Raw genomic sequence first — 25,506 nt, 5'->3', positions numbered from 1 at the left:
CGAGACGGGGTTTCACCATGTTGGCCAGGCTCTTCTGGAACGCCTGACCTCAAGTGATCCACCCACCTCAGCCTCCTGAAGTGGACTGACTGATTGATTGATTGACTGATTGACTGACTGAGACAGAGTTTCACTCTGTTGCCCAGACTGGAGGGCAGAGGCGCGATCATACCTCACGGTAGCTTTCAACTCCTGGACTCAAACAGTCCTCCCACCTCATATCACTGCACTCCAGCCCAGGCGACAGAGCAAGACTGTGTCTCAAAAAAAATAAATAAAATAAAATAAATAAATAAAAATAAAATCTGGGAAAAGGGGGAGAGAGGGAGGGAGGGGAGCAATGGTGGAGAAACTACCTATTGGGTACTATGTTCACTATTTGGGTAATGAGTTCACTGGAAGTCCAAACCCCCCAGATTACACAATACACCCATGCACAAAAGCTGCACAGGTACCTCTTAAATTTTTTGTTTTTTTTTTGAGATGGAGTCTTAGTCTGTCGCCCAGTCTGGAGTGCAGTGGCACGATCTCAGCTCACTGCAACCTCTGCCTCCCGGGTTCAAGTGATTCTCCCGCCTCAGCCTCCCAAGTAGCTGGGATTACAGGTGCCACTCACTATGCCCAGCTAAATTTTGTATTTTTAGAAGAGACGAGGTTTCACCATGTTGGGCAGGCTGGTCTCAAACTCCTGACCTCAGGTGATCTGCCCGCCTTGGACTCCCAAAATGCTGGGATTATAGGCATGAGCTACTGCACCTGGCCCTCCTGAATCTTTTTTTTTTTTTTTTTTTTTTTTTTTTGAGACGGAGTCTCGCTCTGTCACCCAGGCTGGAGTGCAGTGGCCGGATCTCAGCTCACTGCAAGCTCCGCCTCCCGGGTTCCCGCCATTCTCCTGCCTCAGCCTCCTGAGTAGCTGGGACTACAGGCGCCCACCACCTCGCCCGGCTAGCTTTTTGTATTTTTTTAGTAGAGACGGTGTTTCACCGTGTTAGCCAGGATGGTCTCGATCTCCTGACCTCGTGATCCGCCCGTCTCGGCCTCCCAAAGTGCTAGGATTACAGGCTTGAGCCACCGCGCCCAGCCTCTCCTGAATCTTTTTAAAAAACAAGTCTAGGAAAAGACATCAGATGAAAGAAAGAAAGAAAAGAAAGAAAAGAAAAGAAAAGAAAAGAAAAGAAAAGAAAAGAAAAGAAAAGAAAAGAAAAGAAAGAAGGAAGGAAGGAAGGAAGGAAGGAAGGAAGGAAGGAAGGAAGGAAGGAAGGAAGGAAGGAAGGAAGGAAGGAAAGGAAGGAAGGAAGGAAGGAAGGAAGGAAGGAAGGAAGGAAGGAAGGAAGGAAGGAAAGAAGGAAGGAAGGAAGGAACGAAAGAAACGAAAGAAAGAAAGAAAGAAAGAAAGAAAGAAAGAAAGAAAGAAAGAAAGAAAGAAAGAAAGAAAGAAAGAAAACAAAAAAGAGGTCACCAGAAACCCTCCCATCTAGAAGAAATGGTGTTAATTACCACACAGTGCCTTAAAGAAATGCAGGTTAAATCTCTCATAGTCCTGGAGATCAGAAGTCCGAGACAGGGCCGGGCACGGTGGCTCAAGCCTGTAATCCCAGCACTTTGGGAGGCCAAGACGGGCAGATCACAAGGTCAGGAGATCGAGACCATCCTGGCTAACCCGGTGAAACCCCGTCTCTACTAAAAAATACAAAAAACTAGCCGGGCGAGGTGGCGGGCGCCTGTAGTCCCAGCTACTTGGGAGGCTGAGGCAGGAGAATGGCGTGAACCCGGGAGGCGGAGCTTGCAGTGAGCTGAAATCCGGCCACTGCACTCCAGCCTGGGTGACAGAGCGAGACTCCGTCTCAAAAAAAAAAAAAAAAAAAAAAGTCCGAGACAGGTCTCCCTGGGCTCAGGTCAAGTGCAGGCCATGCTCCTCCTGGAGGTGCTGGGGGAAGATCCCCTTTCCTGGCCTTTACCAGCTTCTAGAATCCACCTGTGCTCCTTGGCTGGAGGTCCTCCCTCCAGCAACCGCCCGTGTTTCTCCCCCGCCAGCCCTCAGCTCTTCCTCTCCTGCCTCCAGGGCCCTGGTGATTCGACTGGGCCACCAGGATAATCCCACAGCCTCTCCACATGTCAAGGTCGGCGATTAGCAACTTCCATTCCCCTCTGCCACAGAACCCACAAACATGGGATCTGGGGACCGGGACATGGACATCTCTGGGGGTCATTATTCTGCCTCCACAGCCGGTCACAGCACTGCTATGCCATGACCCAGCCAAGGCCTGTGCAGGAGGCAGGAGGGAGGCAGGAGTCTGGGACTCCTTGGGGTAACAAAGGTTGCAGCTATGACCGTGAACCTCAATCCCGGATGCAGCCAGCTGGAGGTCACCCCATCTCTGGACACAAAAGCAAACTCAGGGGGCTTGTGAGGAATGACTGCTCAACATAATTTACATCAATTTAAATGTACAGGCAGTGGCTCACTCCTGTAATCCCAGCACTTCGGGAGGCCAAGGCGGGCGGATCACCTGAGGTCAGGAGTTCGAGACCAGCCTGGCCATCATGGCAAAACCCTGTCTCGATTAAAACTAAAAAAATTAGCCGGGTGTGGTGGCGGGTGCCTGTAATTCCAGCAACTGAGGAGGCTCAGGCAGGAGAATCACTTGAACCTGGGAGGCGGAGGTTGCAGTGAGCCAAGATCATGCCACTGCACCCCAGCCTGGGAGGCAGAGTCTCCAAAAAATAAAATAAAATAAATCAGGGAACTTTGCAAATAAAAATACCCTTTTGGGCAGCAGCTGAGAGCTGTTCTGCCTGTTTCGAGGGCCAGATCACGCCGGGGAAAGACGCTAAGGTCACACCTGATACACAGCTCCGCCTCTGGGGTCCTCAAAGCTCCTACCCATCGTAAAAATATTAATCCTCTGCTCTAGTCATTTCAACTAACGAAAGTCTCTTCCAAAGAAACAATCCTAAAGATAGAAAAACACCAGTCTAAGGAGATGGGAGCTTCTTTCCTTAGGAGACTGACTCATTGGAGACAACCTACTTGTCTGACAGCAGAAAGAGCTTGAGACAGCAAAGCCCTGTCGTTAAAATGATGGAGGAACCCAAGAGGCCACACTCTGTGTGTGAGCAGAAAAGCAGGACGTGAAATCCAATGATTGCAGTCTCGAACTGTTTTTTTTTTTTTTTGAGATGGAATCTTGCTCTGTCGCCCAGGCTGGAGTGCAGTGGCGCCATCCTGGCTCACTGCAAGCTCCGCCTCCCAGGTTCACGCCATTCTCTTCCCTCAGCCTCCTGAGAAGCTGGAACTACAGGCGCCCACCACCATGCCCGGCTAATTTTTGTTGTTTTTTTGATTCTTTTTTTTTTTTTTTTTTTTGAGACGGAGTCTCGCTGTGTCACCCAGGTTGGAGTGCAGTGGTGCGATCTCGGCTCACTGCAAGCTCTGCCTCCCGGTTTCAAGCAATTCTCCTGCCTCAGCCTCCCGAATAGCTGGGACTACAGGCGTGCACCACCACACCGAGCTAATTTTTTTGTATTTTTAGTACAGACGGGGTTTCACTGTGTTAGCCACGATGGTCTCCATCTCCTGACCTTGTGATCCACCCACCTTGGCCTCCCAAAGTGCTGGGATTACAGGCCTGAGCCACAGCGCCCGGCCCTGTTTTTGTATTTTCAGTAAAGATGGGATTTCACTGTATTAGCCAGGATGGCCTCGATTTCCTGACCTCATGATCCGCCCGCCTCAGCCTCCCAAAGTGCTGGGATTACAGGCGTGAGCCACCACACCCGGCCACCTCAGACATTTTTTAAGACCCTAGAACAAAGACTGGAAAGACGTTTACTGAAATATTAACGGATGCACTGCAGGGCGGGTGAGAACGTGGGTGTGCACTATCTTTTCCCTCTGTTCTACTTTTCTGAAATTTTCACATGTTCTGGAAAAGGAACATAATAAAACTAAGTTTACCTCTTTTTATATTTATTTAGTTAGTGAGTTATTGAGACAGCGTCTTGCTCTGTTGCCCAGGTTGGAGTGCAGTGGTGATCTCAGCTCACTGCAGACACAAACTCCTGGGCTCAAGTGATCCTCCCACCTCAGCCTCCCAAGTAGCTGAGACTACAGATGCATACCACTATGATAGGCTAACTTTTTAGTTTTTGTAGAGACAAGGGTCTCACTGTGTTGCCCAGGCTGATCTCAAATTCCTGGCCTCACGTGATCCTCCCATCTCAGCCACCCAAAGTGCTGGGATTACAGGCATGAGCCACCGTGCCAGGGCCTAAGTTCACCTTTAATCGAACTGGTTGTGTTCACTGCTAGGTTTATAAAATTAATCGAGTCCCTTTGTTTGGTGTGTGAACGTGTGTCTGAATTTAGTAAGAGTGTGTGGTGTTTGGGTGTGATGAGACATAGAGACTGTGTGTGAGCAGTGGGGGTTATGTGTGTCTGCATCTGTGTGGGCATGTCTGAGTGACTATGTATGCGGAATGTGTGTAAGAATTAATTATAGGTGGACTCTGTGGCTCACACCTGTAATCCCAGCACTTTGGGAGGCCGAGGCTGGCGGATCACGAGGTCAGGAGAGCGAGACCATCCTGGCTAACATGGTGAAACATCATCTCTACTACAAATACAAAAATAAGCCAGGCGTGGTGGCGGGCACCTGTAGTCCCAGCTACTCGGGAGGCTGAGGCAGGAGAATGGCGTGAACCCGGGAGGCGGAGCTTGCAGTGAGCCGATATCACACCACTGCACTCCAGCCTGGGCGACACAGTGAGACCCCGTCTCAAAAAAAAAAAGAATGTGAGTTATGTGAGCATGTGTGTGCTACATGAGTGAACATGGGCGTGTGTGTGTAAATGAGCACATTGGTACGTGTGCACGTGAGTGTGAATGCGTGAGCTATCCGTGTGTGGGTGAGTGAATGTGTGGGGTATATGTGCAAATCCACACAGGTGCTGTGTGATAAGAATGTGTGTGCTGTGGGTGAGTGCAAGTGTGCAAGGGTGTGCATATAGGAAGCTCCATGTGTGCATGTGAATGTGGGAGAATGCCATGGAAAGCGTGGGGTGTCTGTGTAAGTGGCATGCGTGTGGGGTGAGCAGAGGTGTGTCTGTGTGGCTGGGGTGGAGGTGTGGACTCAAGTGGATTTTGCAAGAGTTGTAGAAGTGTGAGCACTGGTGGAACTGTGTGTGTGTGATATGGGTGTGACATGGGAGAAGATTTGTGAGCCTGAGTGTGAGTGTGCAGGTGTGTGTGTGTGGGTGTGGTGTGTGTGTGAATAAACGTCCGTGTGTGAATGTCAGAGTGTGGGGTGCCACAAAACCCGAGAACCAGGAACCCTGGGAAACCTGCAGTTCCGAGCTGCCCAGAGAAACCGCAGGAAAGGCCTGGCCAGCAAGTCACCATTCCTGGCTCCTGAGTGTCACCACGGCCAACCTTCCACAGGGCAGGCAGACACAAGACACACCACACAAGAGGAAGGGGAGACCCCAAGCCCCTTCCAGAAAGGCCTCTCTGGCCCCCGGCCGAGAGGCTGCCCCTCCCCTTCCCGGGGGGGCACACCCACTTCCCAGGCTTGGAACACAGCAGAGTGGCCCCGGCACCTGTGAAAGGAAAAAGGTGACATCCTTTGCTCTCCCAGCACAGCTGGCTGGCAGCTCTCCTCCTTCACCCAAGGCCTGGAGATGGCCGTGGCTGAGAAAGGCTCGCCGGGTTCCCAGGCTGCTCCAGAGACATCCCTGTGTCCTTGCCAATGGTGTCTGAGCAGGGCCTCCCCTCCCTCATCCGTGCAGAGCAGAGGCCCAGCGTGCAGCATCTCGCCCAGGCTCTATAACCATGTGACACACTAACCACCACTAGCTGCGTGGCCTTGAGCAGGCAGCTGACCCCCGGGCGCCCCCACTTCATCTGCAAAGCAAGGGTCACGGCACACCGTGGCTCCGAAGCTAGGATTCCGTCACGCCACCTCCACTATCCTGCAAGTTCTACGCCCGCAATAAATCAATCAGCTGTGCAGGGCTCCTGGGGGCAGCCAAAGCCTCTCAAGCTAGCTGTTCCGAACACCCTCCTCCAGCCACGACTCCCGAGGCCTCCAGTGCAAACCCTTAGAACACACAGGGCTGGGCTTTTTCTTTTTTCTTTTTCTTTCTTTTTTTTTTCTTTTCTTTTTTTTTTTTTTTTTTTTGAGACAGAGTTTTGCTCTTTTTGCCCAGGCTGGAGTGCAATGGTGCAATCTCGGCTCACTGCAACCTCCACCTCCCGGGTTGACACCATTCTCCTGCCTCAGCCTCCCTAGTAGCTGGGACTACAGGCGCCCGCCACCACATCTGGCTAATTTTTTGTATTTTTAGTAGAGACGGGGTTTCACCGTGTTAGCCAGGATGGTCTCCATCTCCTGACCTCGTGATCCGCCCACCTCAGCCTCCCAAAGTGCTGGGATTACAAGTGTGAGCCACCGCACCCAGCTGAGGCCATTTTGATTTTATTTTAAAGTCTTGCCACATGGACAACGGCCAGGGGGCTTCACACATTCAGTCGACTCCAGGTACAGACCCCTGATCTTTTCAGGGTTCTTCACATGTTCTGGACTCCCTGGCACAGTGCCCCTCACAAAACAGGGGCATCACGGCTAGGCGCAGTGGTTCACACCTGTAATCCCAGCACTTTGGGAGGCTGAGGCGGGAGGATTTCTTGAGCTCAGGAGTTTGAGACCAGCCTGGGCAACACAGTAAGACCCTGTGTGGTGTGGTGGGGCGCACCTACAGTCCCAGCTCCTCGGGAGGCTGGGGCAGGAAGACCACTCAAGCCCAGGAGGCCGAGGCTGCAGTGAACTAGGATGACGCCACTGCACTTCAGCCTGGGTGACCGAGCAAGACCCTGTCTCAAAACAAAAATGAAAGCAGGAGCATCAGCTCAGGAGGCGTGTGGGAAAACACAAGTTCCCCCAGATCTGGGCTGAAGCTGCTGCCCCCACCATACCCCCAGCACACCCCTCGGCAAGGCCAAGGCCAACACCAACAGGCCCAGTGCACTATGACACACTTTCTAAAACTGGTCACATGACCTCCCACCCCAAGAGGTCTTCTGCAATGACAGCTCAACACTCATTCTGGCAAGTGGGGGATCTGTGCCCCATCTCTTGAATGTGGCAGCTTCTGGGACTGCCTTGGTCGACAGTGTGTGGAAGTGATACCATGTGATAGCCAAAGCCAGGGCCCATCCTTCTGGTTTTCTGGAGATGCTTGCTCTTGGGACCCAACTGCCATGCTGTGAGGAAGCCCAACTAGCCTAGGTAGAGAGACGACATGGAGAGACCACATGGAGAGGCCACATAGAGAGACCACATGGGAGAGGTCTCATGGACAGGCCACATGAGGCCGCATGACAAAGCCACATGGAGAGGTCTCATGGACAGGCCACATGAGGCCACATGGAAGTGTTCCAGCCAGCCACGGGCCCTACTGAGGTCCAGGTCAACACCAGCATTGACCACTAGACCTGTGAGTAAAGATGCTTCCAGGAGACCAGTCCCCAACTGCTGAGTCACTGCAGCAGAGGCTCCAGACATGGTAGAACAGACAAGTCGTAGTGCCGTCCCCTGTGCAAACACCTGCCCTGGAGAAGCCGTGAGCACCTCACAGTGGCTGTTCTGGACCCTGAACTTGGGAGTGCCTTGTTATGTACAAGATGGAATGTTGTTGGCTATTGCTCAGCCTTGGCGCCTCCTCTCCCCGCTTGCCTGTTGCTGTAATGACAGTCTCAAGTGTGTCTCTGAAGGAAGGGCTCCTGGGCTTCCTCGCTGCATGCATTCCCATCCTCTCTCCCCTGCTGCAGCCACTGGCGTCAGCGGCACAGTGGATCCGCCCCCACCCACTGCCCAATTCCCCAGCACCGACCTAGCCAGACACGAGACATCACCAGGGGGCAGTGGGTGCATGTCAACCGCAGGCAATGGCTCAATGCTGGGCAGGATGGGAGGCTCCCGGCCCTATGTCGCCATTTCTGCCAGGGAAACACCATCACCTCAAGGACCAAGCCAGAAGGAGGTATTGCTGAGTCCCCAGTTCATGTGAGGGGCCCCATCGTGGCCACTACGTTCTGCAGCAGCCCTGTCCCCATCTGGACTCTGGTCCCTCCTCCCACCTCCTGCCCCACTCAGGACCAAGCCTCTTCCCAGAGGCCAGGACAGGCAAAGGAGGTCTCTGCTCCAAACTGACACAGCAAATAAACCAGCCTCAAGAGCACACGTGCCGGGTGCAGTGGCTCATGCCTGTAATCCCAGCGCTTTGGGAGATTGAGGTGGGTGGATCACCTGAGGTCAGGAGTTCAAGACCAGCCTGACCAACATGGTGAAACACTATCTCTACTAAAAACCCAAAAAATAGCTGGTCATTGTGGCACATGCCTATTATCCCAGCTACTCAGAAGGCTGAGGCAGGAGAATCCCTTGAAGTCAGGAGGCAGAGGTTGCAGTGAGCCGAAACTGTGCCACTGCACTCCAGTCTGGGCGACAGAATGGAACTCCACCTCAAAAGAAAAAAAAAAAAAGCACATGTACTGAAGATTCCACTCTTTTTTTAGGTGGAGTCTCGCTGTTACCCAGGCTGCTGGAGGGCAGTGGTGCAGTCTTGGCTTACTGCAGTCTCCACCTTCCAGGTTCAAGCGATTCTCCTCCCTTAGCCTCCTAAGTAGCTGGGACTACAGGCACACGCCGCACCACGCCTGGCTAATTTTTGTACTTTTTGTAGAGACGGGGTTTCACCATGTTGGTCAGGCTGGTCTCAAACCCCTGACCTCAGGTGATCCACCAGCCTCGGCCTCTCCAAGTGCTGGGATTACAGGCGTGAGCCACTGTGCCCAGCCCAGATTCCACTCTATCGGGGCACCCAGAGGAGTCAAACTCATAGAGACGGGAAGTAGAATGGTGGGTGCCTGGGGCTGAGGGAGGGGCTGGGGAGTGAATGTTTAATGGGGACACAGTTTCAGTTGCAGAAGATGAGAAAGTTCTAGAAGCGGATGGTGGTAATGGTTGCACAACACTGTGATGTGCTTAATGCCACTGAACTGTGCAGTTCATTTTTTTTCTTTTTTGAGACGGAGTCTCGCTCTGTCGCTTAGGCTAGAGTGCAGTGGCGTGATCTTGGCTCACTGCAAGCTCTGCCTCCCGGGTTCACGCCATTCTCCAGCCTCAGCCTCCCAAATAGCTGGGACTACAGGCACCCGCCACCACGCCCAGCTAATTTTTTGTACTTTTAGTAGAGACGGGGTTTGTTTCACCGTGTTAGCCAGGATGGTCTCGATCTCCTGGCCTCGTGATCCACCCACCTCGGCCTCCCGAAGTGCTGGGATTACAGGCGTGAGCCATCGCGCCCGGCCGGTTCATTTTTTTTCTGAGACAGGGTCTCGCTCTATCGCCCAGGCTGGAGTGCAGTGGTGCAATCATGGCTCACTGCAACATTGACTTCCCAGGCTCAAGCAATGCTTCTGCCTCAGCCTCCCCCCAAATAGCTGGGACCACAGACAGTCGTGCGCCTCCATGCCCAGCTAATTTTTGTACTTTTTATAGAGACAAGGTCTCACTATGTTACCCAGGCTGCTCTCAAACTCCTCGGCACAAGTGATGTTTCTGCCTTGATCTCCCAAAGTGCTGGGATTACGAGTATGAGCCACCGCCTCCCGCTTGAACTATGCACTTTATTTTTTTTTTTTCTTCAAAAAAACCCTCTGCTGGCAAATTACGCACTTTAAAATGGTTAAGATGGGCCAGGCCTGGCGGCTCATGCCTGTCATCCCAGCACTTTGGGAGGCCGAGGCAGGTGGATCACTTGAGGTCAGGAGTTCGAGACCAGCCTGGTCAACACGGCGAAATCTTGTCTCTACTGAAAATATTTTAAAAATTAGCCAGGCATGGTGGTGGGTGCCTGTAATCCCAGCTACTCAGGGGACTGAGGCAGGAGAAACGCTTTAACTCAGGAGGCAGAGGTTGCAGTGAGCCATCACACCACTGCCCTCCAGCCTGGGCAACAGAGCAAGACTCTATCTCTTTTTTTTTTTTTTTTTTTTTTTTTTTTTTTTTTTTTTGAGACGGAGTCTCGCTCTGTCGCCCAGGCTGGAGTGCACTGGCCGGATCTCAGCTCACTGCAAGCTCCGCCTCCCGGGTTTACGCCATTCTCCTGCCTCAGCCTCCCGAGTAGCTGGGACTGCAGGCGCCCGCCACCTCGCCCGGCTAAGTTTTTGTATTTTTTTTTTAGTAGAGACGGGGTTTCACCGTGTCAGCCAGGATGGTCTCGATCTCCTGACCTCGTGATCCGCCCGTCTCGGCCTCCCAAAGTGCTGGGATTACAGGCTTGAGCCACCGCGCCCGGCCAAGACTCTATCTCAAAAAATGATAATAAAATAGAATGAACAAGACTGAGGCTGTTTCCACAGCCTCGGGGGAACACCTAAGCTGACTCGGCCCTGCCTGCCTTCAGCCAGTTACCACTTTTGCCGTCTGAGCTGCCACCAGACCACAGGGAGGCTTTTGCAGTGTGCAGCCTGTACAACCATGCCAGTGCACCTGCACTGCTCCCTGCCAGGCCCATCCTGACCTACGCAGCCTCCTCGCTCACCTTTGGCCTCCCCAGCCCAAGGCTGTCTCAGCTGTCACCTCCTGATGCCCCCTGGGGAGTATGTGCCCCTCTGCTCCCCACTTTGGGTCTTGTGTCTCCATCCACACACCTCTGTTTCAGACAACCTGCACCCCACCCAAGCACAGCACCCACCCCCCACCATCTGAAGTGAACGAAGCCACCAGCCTCGGGCCCAAGGAAGGGGTTGTAGGTAAGAGGTCAAAGCGTCCCTGCTGGAAGGAGCACACAGCTGCCTGGCTTTCTAAATCAAGTCCATTTTATTTGAAATTTTCCACATGCCACACATGTACATGAAAATTCCCATCCAGAAGGTAGTTTGCTACAGGGAACACCAAAGTCAGGAGCAGGCATCACCGTGAGACGCCATGGGGGCAAGTCAGCGGGACGGGGACAGGGAGGTTGGTCATCAAAAGGCAGATAATGCATGTAGGGTCATTTAGCACCTGGTCATGAGATATGGCAAGACCCCTGGGGCCAGGGAAAGGTCTCGCCTTAAAAACACGTGGAGCTCTGCTGTCTCTGGGCAGTCTCATGCGGATGGGCAATGCTCAGAGGGTGGCGAAGGGGCTGGAGGGAGGTACCACCAGCGGCTGCAGGGGAGGGGCACACACACACACAGGCACGCACGTGCTTGCCCGTGAACACCCCCCGGCACACACACACCCTTGCACACTCCCCACCCTCTGCCCCAGACACATCAACAACACAGCGGTCCAGGCTCTGGCTCACTCCCTGGGAGGCTTCTGTGGCCAGGGTTCCCCCAGCAGGTCTGGCGGCAACAGCTTGGAGAAAAGCCTCCCAGGACCAACCCTCATTCCCAGGTCCACTGGTCTGGGGCGGGAGTAGCCAGGTGTTCTGATCTGGGGTTTTCCTGTAAACCGACCCCTTCAGCATTTCTGCTTTATTTTTTGTTTTTTTGAGACAGGGTATTTCTCTGTGGCCCAGGGTCGAGGGCAATGGTGTGATCTTGGCTCACTGCAACCTCCAACTCCTGGCCTTAAGCAACCTCCTGTCTCAGCCTCCTGAGTAGCTGGGACCACAGGCACACGTACAATGCCCAGCTAACTTGTTTTTAAATTTTATGTAGAGATAGACTCTATGTTGCCCAGGCTGGTCTCGAACTCCTGGGCTCAAGCAATCCTCCTGCCCCAGCCTCCCAAAGTGCTGGGATGACAGGCTTGAGCCACTGCGCCCGGCCCCTCCCATGTTTCTTGAAGGAGCTTGAGAGAGTAGAGGAGCCCTGATAACAGCTGGCCCGAGTCACGGCCACCACGGCGTTCCTCAGTGTCTGTGGGGTTTGTGTTCATCATGCCCAGTAGATCTAGAAACTTCTAACTTGAACCCACACCCCCAAGTGCAAATGAGACCCATGGCCATCATGAAGAGCCCCCCAGCATCGTGGTCAAGGCTACCAGGAACTGGCAGCAGCGCTCTGCCCACGTCCACAGGAGGCGGTCGACGTCTCCTCTGCCTCCGGTTTAGCAGCCCCACACTTCATCGCCACACCTTGTCCATGACTTTCACAAGCTTTCTTACAAGAGCTCTGTAATGGGCCAGGCGCGGTGGCTCACGCCTGTTATCCCAGCACTTTGGGAGGCCGAGGCAAGAGGATCACTTGAGGTCAGGAGTTCAAGACCAGCCTGACCAACATGGTGCAACCCTGTCTCTACTAAGATACAAAAATTAGCCGGTCATGATGGCAGATGCCTGTAATCCTGGCTACTCGGGAGGCTGAGGTGGGAGAGTCGTTTGAACCTGTGAGGCAGAGGTTGTAGTGAGTGAGCCGAAATCATGCCACTGCACTCCAGCCTGGGGGACAAAGCAAGACTCCCCCTCAAAAAAAAAAAAAAAAAAAAAAAAAAAAAAAAAAAAAAAAACCTGTCATTTTCAGATCCTAAAACGAGCAGATAACAGGGGAAGAGGAGGTGGGAGGCTGTCACAGCACTGCCTGCTGGGAGATCAGGGTCTCCGCATCCAGGGCTCCAGCACCCTCCATCCCTGCAGGAGCACTGCTGGCACCTCCAAGGCCGGGACACTGATCTGGAGCTTCATTGGCTGGCAGGGGCCCAGCCCTCAGCTGTCGCAGCCCTACTGCTCTAGGCCTGGCCCCTCCATGAGCCCCCCCCCCAGGCCCAAGCCTGAGCCCAGCCCCAGTCCCCTGGGCCCAAAGGCCTGTGGCTCTGGGTCTGGGCACAGGGAGTGGTTGAGGGAGGGCGCTGCTGAGCTGGCAGGCATGCCTTGTGTGTTTTTAGCGCCAGAGGAGCTCAGCCCATCCTGGCTGCAGTCCTGGGTCAAAGCAGCAAGTGTCCTCCCGCCCTGTGCACACACAGGTCCCGGGACAGCCTCTTGGAGAAGAAACGTCTCAGGCCTGTGTCCTGGCAGGGCGTCTGGGGGCAGCGGATGGCAGGGATAGGGCCCGCCTCCTCTGCTGCAGAAGGAAGCAGCCCTCACCCAGCTCCCCTGGGCTGGACGGGCCCTTGAAAGCTAGAAAAGCCTCATACAGCAGAGAGGAGCACCCAAGGCCCAGAAAGGCACCTTTGCCCTGGGTCCTCAGGCTCAAGTGCCTGCCCTGGGCCACCTTCAGAAGCCTGGTGGGGCCCAGTGTTGCCTGGTGACATGGAGCAGGCAGCGGGGCAGAGGCTGCGGGACAAGGGGCTGCAGGGTCACAGGCCACAGGGCCATGGGGCCGCAGGGCCAGGAGGAAGTCAGTAGAATAAATAGCAGCTAGGTCTGGGGTGAGCTGGGGGCACAGGCAGGACGGGGCAGCCAGAGAAGTAGGAGCTCTCCCTTTTAAAGAACAAAGGGATACATACCCTTTCCCCTCCACCCTCTCTCCAACCCCTCAGTCTCTCCCTCACACTCACACAGGGAAGACGTGACTCACACACGCATGCGCACACAGGGCACAGGTTTACACAGGCACATACACACAGGCACACGTACACGCAGGCACGTGTGCACACACAGGGCACAGATACACGCAGGCACACGTGCACACAGGTACATGCACGCAGGCACACGTGCACACACAGGGCACAGGTACACACAGGCACACCCATGCAGGCACACGTGCACACACAGGGCACAGGTACACGCATGCACACGCACGCAGTCACGGGGACAAGTGCTGACCACGCTCCTCCGGCAGGCAGCATATGGTCTGCCGCTTAACAGCCAAGCTCTGCCAATTGGGGACTATTAGGGTGGGTTCTTTTCCCAGCATCAAATGCTGCAGAATATAAATTGCAACTAACACTGGTGCCAAAATAGCACTTAGCGAAAATAAGCACGTTATTAACATCTGGTGAAGCCCATCTCGGGGGTAGCAGCAGCGGAAATTCTTGCTCCAAGTCAAAGGATGGTTGCAGGGGACACTAAAAATACAAGGTCTACTGTTTCGGGGGTGCTTTCCAAGGCACTATACCCCAGCCTCGGGAACGGCCCTTCCCCCAGTCCTGTCTATGAGTATAAATTATGCTGCTGGTTAAAACCGCTTGCTCATGAGAACAGGACACCCAGGCATGATCATACACACGCTAGGATGCATTCCTGGTGCAAACGCAATTCTCTGGCCCCAGTGGGGAATGTTCTGGAAGAAAGGAGAGGGGCGCAGAGCTGCAGCGCCCAGAGACACAGGCTCACTGAGGGTCCGGGAGACTCCCAGGCCACCTGCCTCCCTCCTGGGCCACATCCCCTGCCTGCCACACCTCAGTCTGAGAGCAAGAAGTGGTCAGTACTGGGAGGTACCACACCACCGGATCTGATCACTGCGCCTGGTGGTCTCCAGGTACCATTTTAAAGCTCTAAAGAAACGCCCAGGAAGTGTGTGTGTGGGCCGTGGGCAGCTGGTCCTGCGGCCTGCAGGTCAGGAGACAGGGCCGAGGGGTATGGCTCTCAGAGGCCATGACAGGAGGGCCAGGAGGCCTCTGGGAGGCAAAGGTGTGGTCTGGTGCTGGTCCCACCACCAGGCTCTGCTGAAATCAGCCTGCGGACCGGCCTCTCCAGCCAGGAGGCAAAGGTTCTGCACTGGGTGCAGCCTGGGGCTGGGAGAGGACCCGTGGGCTTCAGAGAGGAGGCGTTGACCCCATACATACAAGAAAGAAGGTCAGGGTGAAGTGGGAGGAGACCTCGAACCCCAGATCCGCCTGTGCCAGTGAGCAGAGGCGCCAGGGCAGTGCCAAGACTGCCATGTGGAGAGCTGGGAGGCAGCCTGCACAGGAGGGCTGTCCCTCCCTACAGCTCTGACCCCAGTTCTCCAAAGGCCTCTGGGACAAGGAGCTGCTGAGAACCATCCCCGCCCAAGGGCAGGGCCGGTGATCAGAGGCCCGGGGACAGTGTCCCCCATTTTTTAACAGCAAGGCAAATGTGAGACACCGCCCCACAGGACGGTGGACCTGTCACATGGAAACCCAGGAGGATGACGGCAGGCTGGGCAAGGGGCCCTTCACCAAGAGTGGCCAAGGTGGCGGTCCAGGCGAGCAGGACCCAACTACAGCCCCCTTCAGAAGCCACCAGCCCAGGGACAGCTCTAGGAGCGCCTGGAGGTGGAAGGCGGCAGAGGTGACCAGCATGGCACATGGGGTTGGGCCTCGGACGCTGGGAAGGTGTCCTCATTTTTGGAACAGCTTTAATTTTTTTCTCTTTAAGAGATGGGGTATCCCTATGTTGCCCAGGCTGGTCTCAAACTCCTCGGGTCAAGTGATCCTCCCAAAATGTACTATATATATATATATATATATACACACACACATATACATATATATATATGTATTTTGAGATGGAGTCTTGCCCTATCGCCCAGGCTGGAGTGCAGTGGCGTGATCTCAGCTCACCGCAACCTCCGTCTCCCAGGTTCATATGATTCTCCTGCCTCAGCCTCCCGAGTAGCTGGGATTACAGGCACCCACCACCACGCCCAGCTAATTTGTGTATTTTTAGTAGAGATGGGGTTTCACCATGTTGGCCAGGGTGGTCTTGAACTCCTGACCTTGTGATCCACCCGTCTCGACCTCCCAAAGTGCTGAGATTACAGGCATGAGCCACTGTGCCCAGCTGAATATTTTTAAAGTCTTAAATAAAGTCATTCGAAATGGGGTCCTATGATTGCTACTCCAGCCTTATGAATCCTTTCTGGGTTTTAATGTTGCACGTTATTCTAACAAAGCCAAATGTGTACCTATTTCCCCAGGAATGCACATGGACCTTCCCAGGGAAGCTGAAGGCTGTGGGGTGGGTGGGAGCAGGAGGAGACCTCTCTCATGAGAAGCAGGCCCTGCTCATTGGGCTGAAAAGCCATAGGAGAGGCTCCAACCAGCAGTCCCAACCCCAGGGGACCTCTCTGGGGCCACAGGCATCATCGGTCTAGAAAAGTCCCAGAGACATGAGTGGGCTCAAGTGTGTTCTAATGGGACGGAGAGTCCTAAGTCCGCAGCCTTCCCCATGTCACACTCGGCCACGCAAGGGGACACTCAGACACACGGTGACCAGCCTGGCCGACTGGACTTCAGGGGGACAGCATGTGGCCGCCCATCCGTGGGGCCCTGGTGGCAGGTGACCACAAACACGACAGCCAAGGGACACGCTTCCCAGTCAGAATGGCACGGAGTTCCGGTCCTCCAGGCCCACCGACAGGGCCCCCAGGTATTGAGGCTCAGTGTACAAACCCCCAAGCCAGGCCCCAAGGGTCAGCCTGTTTCAGCCAGCCTCCACATCGACGGTCCCCTGACCCCCCTCATGTCAACCAAAGCACATCCCCTCAACCCAAACTTCACAGAGCAACAGTTCCCATGAGAGAGCCGCAGAGATGCCAGGAGCCCCAGGAGCCAGGTGGGGCGTGGCCGGCCGGGAGAGAGGCCCTCTTCCTCTTGTAACAAACCAAGGGTCCCTGGTGTCCCAGGCTCCTACAGCGTCTTGAGGTGACTCAGACCGATGGGCGGCGGCTTGGCCTCTCACCACCAGAGGTTCGGCGGTTCCTCGGCCACTCTGCTCTTAAATAAGGTGATCTCATCCAGGTGCACCAGAGGGACGTCCCGGATGACGTCGGTCAGGCCCTCGTGGAGCAGAGGGAAGATGACGACGTTCAATGCGGGCCGCTCGGCCTGGAAGCTGAACCAGAGACAGGTGGTCAGCGGATTACGTGGGTGGCCACGGAGGGGACAGAGCCTGCCGGGGGAGCCCAGGAGGCACTCACAGCTGCCCCCGCCACCCGGGCTCACCTGGGGCTCCCGGAGAGACCAGGCCTGCTTCGAGAGTCACCCTCTATGTGCCTTGAGGGCCCCGTACGTGGCAGCCAGAGCTGAGGAGGAGCAGGGCAGCCGGGAACAGGCAACACGCTTCTCTCCAGGTTCAGGGGGCACCTGCTCCATGCCAGCCACGAGTATCAGAGGCCCCAGAGGCCAACCCTGCTCTGCAGATGCGGGAGAGCTGCCAGGACAGGCTGCCGTGCTCCGAGGCAGCAGAGGGACCCCACTGCAAGAGTGGCAAATTCAAGGCACCTGGCCCATGGACGTCCCACGGCCAGGACAGAGAGAAGGGACAGGTGTCCACACCCCACAGCCGCACGTGGGCCACCTCAAGGGGGTGCGACTCCCAAGTCAGTGAGGCAGCAGCAGTCACTAGGAGGAGCAGATACCAAAGCGGCTACTCGGGAAAAGCACATGTTTGACTGCATGACAAATGGCAGGTGGGCGACGCTCCCAAAGCCCCCGCCCCCAGGCGACCAGCCTGCATGCATGAAAACTCATGCACAATTGCCACGGGGTGCCCACCGAGTGCCAGGCACGGCTCTGAGCTCGACAGACATGACCTCATTTTGCCTTCCCCACAACCCTACAACGAGCCACGGTCCCCCAGCGGGCCATGAAGCAGAGCAAGGATTCCCCACCCAGTCAGAGCAGGTCACCAGCACAGTCCTACTGGCCCTATTTGGCCAAAATGCAATGCAAGCCGGGCACTGTGGCTTGCTCCCGTAATCCCAACACCTGGGAGGCTGAGGTGGGAGACTCGTTTGAGGACAGGAGTTCCAGAACAGCCTGGGCAACATAGGGAGACTCTGTCTCTATAAAAAATATTAAATGCCGGGCGCGGTGGCTCAAGCCTGTAATCCCAGCACTTTGGGAGGCCGAGACGGACGGATCACGAGGTCAGGAGATCGAGACCATCCTGGCTAACACAGTGAAACCCCGTCTCTACTAAAAATACAAAAACTAGCCGGGCGAGGTGGCAGGCGCCTGTAGTCCCAGCTACTCGGGAGGCTGAGGCAGGAGAATGGCGTGAACCCGGGAGGCGGAGCTTGCAGTGAGCTGAGATCCGGCCACTGCACTCCAGCCTGGGTGACAGAGCAAGACTCCGTCTCAAAAAAAAAAAAAAAAAAAAAAAAAAAAATTAAAAAATTAGTAAGGCATGGTGGCGCATGCCTGTCACCTCAGCTACTCAGGAGGCTGAGGCAGGAGGATCACTTGAGCCCCGGAGGTAGAGGCGGCAGTGAGCTATGATCACACCACTATACTCCAGCCTGGGCAACACAGTAAGACCCTGTCTCTAAAAAAAAAAAAAAAAAAAAGAAAGAAAAGAAAATGCAAAGACCCAAGTGTCAGCCCAGGAGCTCCAGGCAGAGGGAAAAACATAGCAGTGCCCCAGAGAGCAAGACAAAAACATCCAGGCCGGGCGCAGTGGCTCACGATAGTAACCCCAGCACTTTGGGAGGCAGAGGCAGATGGATCACCTGAGGTCAGGAGTTTGAGACCAGCGTGGCCAACATGGTGAAACCCCATCTCTACTAAAAATACAAAAATGAGCCGGGCGTGGTGGCGTGTGCCTGTAGTCCCAGCTACTCAGGAGGCTGAGGCAGGAGAATCCCTCAAACCCAGGAGGTGGAGTTAGCAGTGAGCCGAGATCATACCATTGCACTCCAGCCTGGGCAACAGAGCGAGACTCCGTCTCAAAAAAGAAAAAAAAAAAATCCAGACACTTCTTCCTAGAGGGTCTCAGCGGGTGCAAGGCAGGGAGGCACCCACAACAAAGAACCTCACCGTTTGCCAACACTGAGTCAAGTCCCCCCGGCCACAGCAGCCATTTAAAGGGAAAAGGACAATGGGGTCCAGCTTCTCACTGTGACCCTGCCTGAGGCGGTGCTGGACTCACGACACACAGAGTCAACGGCAGAAAGGCACTCACAAAACCTGAGGTTCTGACAATACAGACGCCATCACAGCCCTGGCCCTGCACAGTAATCTTGTGGGCAGTGATGTCCGTGACCGTGAACCCCACGGGTCATGTGGCAGATGCATCCTGGCCTGTGAAACCATCATGCCATGTACTTGACTTACATCAAACTCGACCCCCTCTGGCTCCAGCTCCCGAGGCTGCTAAGGAGCTGCTGTCAGCCAGGCACGGTGGCTCACACCTGTAATCCCAGCACTTTGGGAGGCCGAGGCGGGCGGATCACGAGATCAGGAGATCGAGACCATCCTGGCTAACATGGTGAAACCCCGTCTCTACTAAAAATACAAAAAAAATTAGCCAGGTCTGGTGGCGGGCTCCTGTAGTCCCAGCTACTTGGGAGTCTGAGGCAGGAGAATGGCGTGAACCCGGGAGGCGGAGGTTGCAGTGAGCAGAGATCGCGCCAGTGCACTCCAGCCTGGGCGACAGAGCGGGACATGGAGCTGCTGTCGAGACATGGAAGGTGATTTGTCTTTTTTTTTTTTTTTTTTTTTTAAAGACAGGGTCTTGCTCTGTCTCCTAGACTGGAGTGCAGTGGCACAGTCAGCTCACTGCAGCCAGTAGCTGGGACCACAGGCACACCCCACCACACTGCCCAGCTAATTTTTTTTTTTTTTTTTTTTTTTTTTTTTTTTTTTTTGAGACGGAGTCTCACTCTGTCGCCCAGGCTGGAGTGCAATGGCGCGATCTTGGCTCAATGCAACCTCCACCTCCCAGGCTGAAGCGATTTTCCTGTCTCAGCCTCCCGAGTAGCTGGGATTATAGGTGTCCGCCACCATGCCTGGATAATTTTCATATTTTTAGTAGAGACAGGGTGTCACCATGTTAGCCAGGCTGGTCTCAAACTCCTGACCTCAAGTGATCCACCCGCCTCAGCCTCCCAAAGTGCTGGGATTACAGGTGTGAGCCACCATGCCCAGTCATTATTTTTTATTTTTTGTAGAGACACGATCTCACCATGTTGCCCAGCCTAGTCTCAACCTCCTGGGCTCAAACAATCCTCCCTTCTTGGCCTCCCAATGCACTGCGATGACAGGTGTGAGCCATGGCACCCAGCCAGGATTCGTTTCTCACCACAAGCAAGGAATGAAGCAGGGGGACCTGCTCTTCCACATACCCTGGGGGGTCACAGGCTGCAGCTGTCTCTGTGGCCAGGAAGGAGCAACCTGCTTTGGAGGTCCCTGGGTGATATGAGGAGGTACCACCCTACAGTAGTGTGTGGAGGGGACACCTGGGGCAGAGGGGGAGTCTCTGTGGATCGGGACAGAAAGGCCAGCCCTTCTTGGTGGTCAGAGGGCACTCCCGTGCGGCTTCATAGTCTGCTACATACATAACGAGGCTCAAAAAGACCGAGTTTGAGAAACGTTAAGATCCTCCTATAGTTCCTCAATGTGATGACTGGGTGTTCACACTCATCGGCGAGATGTGCCTCCCTCAAACCTTGTTAAGATGCTATAAACACATTACCCATCAGATGTGAAGAAAGGAAAAAAAAAAGGAGGCAAGGTGCAGTGGCTCACGCCTGTAATCCCAGCACTCTGGGAGGCTGATGCAAGAGGATCACTTACTTGAGTCCAGGAGTTCAAGACCACCCTGGGGGCTGGGCATGGTGGCTCACACCTATAATCCCAGCACTTTGGGAGGCCAAGGCGGGCAGATCACCTGAGGTCGGGAGTTCGAGACCAGCCTGACCAACATGGAGAAACCCCATCTCAACTAAAAACACAAATTAGCTGAGCGTGGCCAGGCGCAGTGGCTCACGCCTATAATCCCAGCATTTTGGGAGGCTGAGGTGGGCAGATTATTTGAGGTCACAGGAGTTCGAGACAAGCCTGGCCAACATAGTGAAACCCCATCTCTACTAAAAAATTAGCCAGGCATGGTGGCACACGCCTGTAATCCCAGCTATTCAGGAGGCTGAGGCAGGAGAATTGCTTGAGCCCGGGAAGCAGAGGTTGCAGAGAGCCAAGATTGTGCCACTGCACTCCAGCCTGGCCAACAGAGCAAGACTCTGTCTCAAAAAAAAAAATTTTAGCCGGGTGTGGTGGCACATGCCTGTAATCCTAGCTACTCTGGAGGCTGAGGCAGGAGAATCGCTTGAACCTGGGAGGCAGAGGTTACAGTGAGCCAAGATGGCAGCACTGCACTCCAGCCTGGGCAACAAGAGCAAAACTCCATCTCAAAAAAAAAAAAAAAAATTAGCTGGTTGTGGTGGCGCATGCCTATAATCCAGCTACTCCAGAGGCTGAGGTAGGAGAATCAGTAGAACCCAGGAGGCGGAGGTTGCAGTGAGCCAATATCGTGCCACTGCACTCCAGCCTGGGAAACAAGAGCAAAACTCTGTGTCAAAAAAAAGAAAAAAAAAAAGGAAGACCAGCCTGGGCAACATAGGGAGACTCCATCTCTATAAAAAAAATTTAAAAAATTAGCCAGGAGTGGTGGCATGCACCTGTAGTACCAGGTACTGAGGAGGCTGAAGCAGGAGGATCACTTGAGCCTGGGAGGTCAACGTTGCAGTGAGCTGTGATTGCACCACTGCACTCCAGCCTGGGCAACAGAGAGAGACCCTGTCTCTAAAAAAAGAAAAAGAAAGAAAAAGAAGAGACGGTGGCCGATACACAGCCGTGTGTGAAGGTGAGTCTGTCAGGGACAGGAGGGTGCTGGCCATAAAAAGAGTCAGCACCATCACAAGCGACAGGTTACCAGCGACAGGTCTGTCGGCAGCCACGCCACTGGCCCACAGGCCGGCCCTGCAGGCTGAGACACAGAGAGACGGTTGAGACCCCAGGCCACCCAGCGGACGGGGAAGGTGAGCTGCACAACAGCCCAGGGCCAGGTCCTCCTTCTGGCTCCATAATCCTCCAGGCAGGAAAAAAGAAAGAGAAAAGCGTCAGGAAAAGCGACAACAAATCGGCGCTCCTCCTCCTCCCGCGCCCTGGGTGCAGAGTAGGGGGCGGGGCCTGCGGCCGGTTCCCGGGAGCCCCAGCGCCACCTGCTGGGCCCTGGGCGCAGCTGCAAAGGCCAGAGCTGCAGAGCTGACACTGACTGCTAGGTCCATAGGTGCCCTGGGCTGGAAAGTCTGGGGAAGGCCGGTCAGACCCTGTCTGCAGGTCAGCTGGGACCTGCGGCATGGGCCACGCTGCTGTGATTGGGGCCAGCGTGGAGCCAGGCACAGGCACCGAGGCTACGAGGAAGCTGTGGTACAGGCATCTGTGGACACGGCCTCTCCCACCTGGCTTTGGGGTGGTATCTGACTGCCAGCAGGGTGGGGAGAGAAAGGCTTTCAGCAGTCCTGGGGGAATCCAGCCTATGTGAGCACAGAGGTCCCTGCAATGCTGTGACCCTGTCATCTGCAGAAGATCCTGACAGGGCCTGCCCAGCACGGAGCCTGGAGGTTCCCACGGAGGCCCCCCTCGGCCTTGGATAGCCCTGCCCAGCCCCCGACATGGCCCATCTCCTCTTCTAGGCGTGAACTCCCATCTCTCCAGCACTCACTCCCTGCCTCATTGCTCATTTCTCCATCTGTAAACCGGGGCTGATAGCACTGACCTCACAGGTGAGGCTTGAACAAGAGGCAAGACGCAGTGCCTGGAGCAGACAGAATGCGCAGGACAGAGGCACCAGGGGGCCCAGGCAGGCACCCTGGAGGGGCACACACGGGAGGTGCACTGCGAACACGGAAGCCTCAACACCCTCATCCCACTCTGTTGGCAGCAAGTGCGACGTGGGTCCCACCACAGGCCCGGGCGCTGCGCCAGGTGCGGGACACAGGGGTGGGGAATGGGGTCACAGAGGGACTGGCACAGAGGGATGGGTACGGCTTCCGCCCAGCAAGTCCTGGGGCTGCTCTCAAACACCACGCAGCAAGCATGGGTGATCAAGGGCTCTCCCAGGCACCTGTGTGTAACCAGCGCCCTCTGGGGCTACCTGCGAGCTCAGCGCCGGGCTCAGCTTGTGCCTGAGGACACAAAAACACCAAAGAAGAGCTATGGAGCACCAGCCTTCAAAAAACAGACCTTCCAACCGGAGAACGTAAAGAGCTTCCTGCATCCACCTTAGATCATCAGACTTGCCTAAGAAACACGCAGGTGCAGGTCAACCCAGGAGGCCAGAGGAGAAGCTCCCGGAGCCGGCCACAGGCAGTAGGTAAATGGAGGAGAGCAGCTCAAAGCAGGGGCTGGCATCCGGTGCCACGTCCAACCAACCCGCCTGCAGCGCCATGCAGAGAGGATTCTGAGGACCAGAAGGAAAAGCAGGCTCATCGGAGCAGGAAGCCTTCGAGGGTGGGGCCGGGGGCCGCCCCGTCATGAGCGCAGCCGTCCTGAACTGCTTGGGGATTGTGGACGTTCTCCGCTGCAGCAGGGAAACAGAGAACTCCCAGAGCCAGTCCCCATCGCTGCAGGAAAAGCCACACCCCTGCAGAGCGGAGACGGCCCCACGTGGGCTGGGTCTTAGGGCCCCAAACTCACAGGCCACAGAAGACAGGCAACACCCACTCCCAAGTCCCTTCAACAAAACACACCTACGCAGGAGGTGGCAGCTCTGGGTGCACAGTCGCAGCCTCCCACTGGCTGGAGGGCCTGTGAGTGGAGTCCAGCTGCAAGCGTATTGGGGAAGAAGGCCCGAGGCTCCTCCCGCAGCTGACAGGGCAGAGCTGCCTGCATCCGCCACACCTGAGAAAACCCAGCTTTGGCCTCTGGGTACCACAGCCTCACAGAGCACAGTGTGCCCCTTCCCCCAACGGCTACCGCCTGTCCCCAAGCCCACTCAGCTAAGCCCTTTGGAGCCTGTGACCCACTCAGCCCTCCTAAAAGGGGGCACACATCAGCAGGCGTCACATCCAGCTCACAGCACAACGATGCTAAGGTGTGAGGAAGCAGAGCCAAGGGGCTAAACTGGAACATTCTGGCCACCACCCAGGTTGCCCCACTGGTTCCACTGCAGGCAAAGACAAGATCCAAAGCAAAGTCGAGGACACGGTGACCGTGTTTTCCATAAGAGCCATGAGCCAGGGCTGACCACCCAGACAGCCAATTGAGGGCCATCAGGCCAGCACTGAGAACCATCACTTCGGGCTTTATTTACTAACACAAGAAGACTCTATGGTGTAGTGCTACATTTTTAAAAATCAGATTACAAAACAACACGAGAACCCTATCTCCAGCTGATTCTCCAGGGAAAACTGGCAGCTTTCACTGTTGGGAAACCTTCACTTAAAAATAGGTTGATGTTGGCCATACCTGTAATCCCAGCACCTTGGGAGGCCGAGGTGAGTGGATCACCTAAGATCAGGAGTTCGAGACCAGCCTGGGCAACATGGTGAAACCCCGTCTCTACTAAAAATACAAAAATTAGGCCGGGTGTGGTGGCTCACGCCTGTAATCCCAGCACTTTGGGAGGTCAAGGCAGGTGGATCACAAGGTCAGGAGATCGAGACCATCCTGGCCAACACAGTGAAACCCCGTCTCTACTAAAAAAAATACAAAATATTAGCCAGGCGTGGTGGCAGTGTAGTCCCAGGTGGCACCTGTAGTCCCAGCTACTCGGGAGGCTGAGGCAGGAGAATGGCGTGAACCCGGGAGGGGGAGCTTGCAGTGAGCCAAGATCGCGCCACTGCATTCCAGCCTGGGCGACAGAGCAAGATTCTGTCTCTGAAAAATAAATAAATAAATACAAAAATACAAAAATTAGCCAGGTATAGTGGTGCACACTTGTAATCCCAGCTGCTCAGGAGGTTGAGGCAGAAGAATCGCTTGAACCCAGAAAGCAGAGGTTGCAGTGAGCTGAGGTCCCGCCACTGTACTCCAGCCTGGACGACAGAGTGAGACTCTCTCCAAAAAAAAAAAAAAAAAGGTTGATGCATAGTCTAAATTTTTAAAAAGTACTATAAACACAAGTTGTTTTTACAACCAGAGAGGGGGAAACCCCAACCAGGGTTATTCCTGAGAAAGCCAGCGGCAAACCGCAAGGCCAACAGACTGCTCCAGAGTCTGGCCAGCAGGGCTGTCGGGACCCAATGGCTCGAGACCTCCTGGCTGGTGGCTCTTCTCGCAACTCTGTGAACAGCTGGGGCCTCCTTCCTGTCACCTCTCCCCACCTGCAGGGACACGAACACTCAGGGCATTCATGTCCTGCTGCCCCCTTGGCCAGGCGCACGCCTCTCTCCGGAGCCCTGCTCACTTCAGCACTCAGCCCGTCCTCCTGAGAGGTCTTTAAATGCGTCACTCCCCAGACCGCCTGCGAAGCTCTAGCTCTCTCCAGGAATCGCCTCCTCCTGACTTGTGTTCAATTCTAGGTGTTCACCTGAGTTCCTGCTCAGCAGCAGAGCATCAAACTCCAGGACGCCCTGTCACGAGGGGAAGTGGAGATGCTAGCTAGCTCAGGGAAGAGGGGCCAGAGCACGTGGGCCTTCCAGAAAGGGTGGCGAGGAGAGGGAGAAGGAAGGGTTCTCTGTTAAATCTACCGCTTTTACCCACAACTGCCCAAGTAACCACTGCTTCTAGATCTAAACAACGTGCAGAGATGTGAAAAATCCAGAGTTAAAAGATGGTTGCAGGCCGGGCGCGGTGGCTCACGCCTGTAATCCCAGCACTTTGGGAGACCGGGGCAGGCAGATCACCTGAGGTCGGGAGTTCGAGACCGGCCTGACCAACATGGTGA

At 55.0% G+C, this 25,506-nt stretch overlaps 1 protein-coding gene and 1 non-coding gene across 5 annotated transcripts in view; one reads left to right on the top strand and one right to left on the bottom strand.

The window, feature by feature from the left end:
* LOC105497366 (F-box and leucine rich repeat protein 18) overlaps nucleotides 1-25,506 on the bottom strand; it is an 84,815-nt gene that overhangs the window by 34,420 nt on the left and 24,889 nt on the right. The window contains exon 5 of one of the 4 annotated variants that reach the window (XM_011768367.3): nucleotides 16,064-16,731. The exons of the other annotated variants lie outside the window; for them this stretch is intronic. Within the exon in view, the coding sequence (XP_011766669.1) occupies nucleotides 16,575-16,731 (157 nt within the window). The 3' untranslated portion in view covers nucleotides 16,064-16,574. Of the gene's footprint in view, nucleotides 1-16,063; nucleotides 16,732-25,506 lie in introns of those variants that run through there. 4 annotated transcript variants of the gene reach the window in all.
* LOC112429435 (small nucleolar RNA U13) lies at nucleotides 20,217-20,323 on the top strand. The gene has a single exon (XR_003021638.1). It is a non-coding gene; the product is annotated as a small nucleolar RNA U13 (small nucleolar RNA).

The sequence above is a fragment of the Macaca nemestrina genome, chromosome 4 (assembly GCF_043159975.1).
Source record: "Macaca nemestrina isolate mMacNem1 chromosome 4, mMacNem.hap1, whole genome shotgun sequence".
NCBI classification, from domain to species: Eukaryota; Metazoa; Chordata; class Mammalia; order Primates; family Cercopithecidae; genus Macaca; species Macaca nemestrina.
Note: the sequence above shows the minus strand (reverse complement) of the source record. Positions and strands in the feature narration are given on the sequence as shown.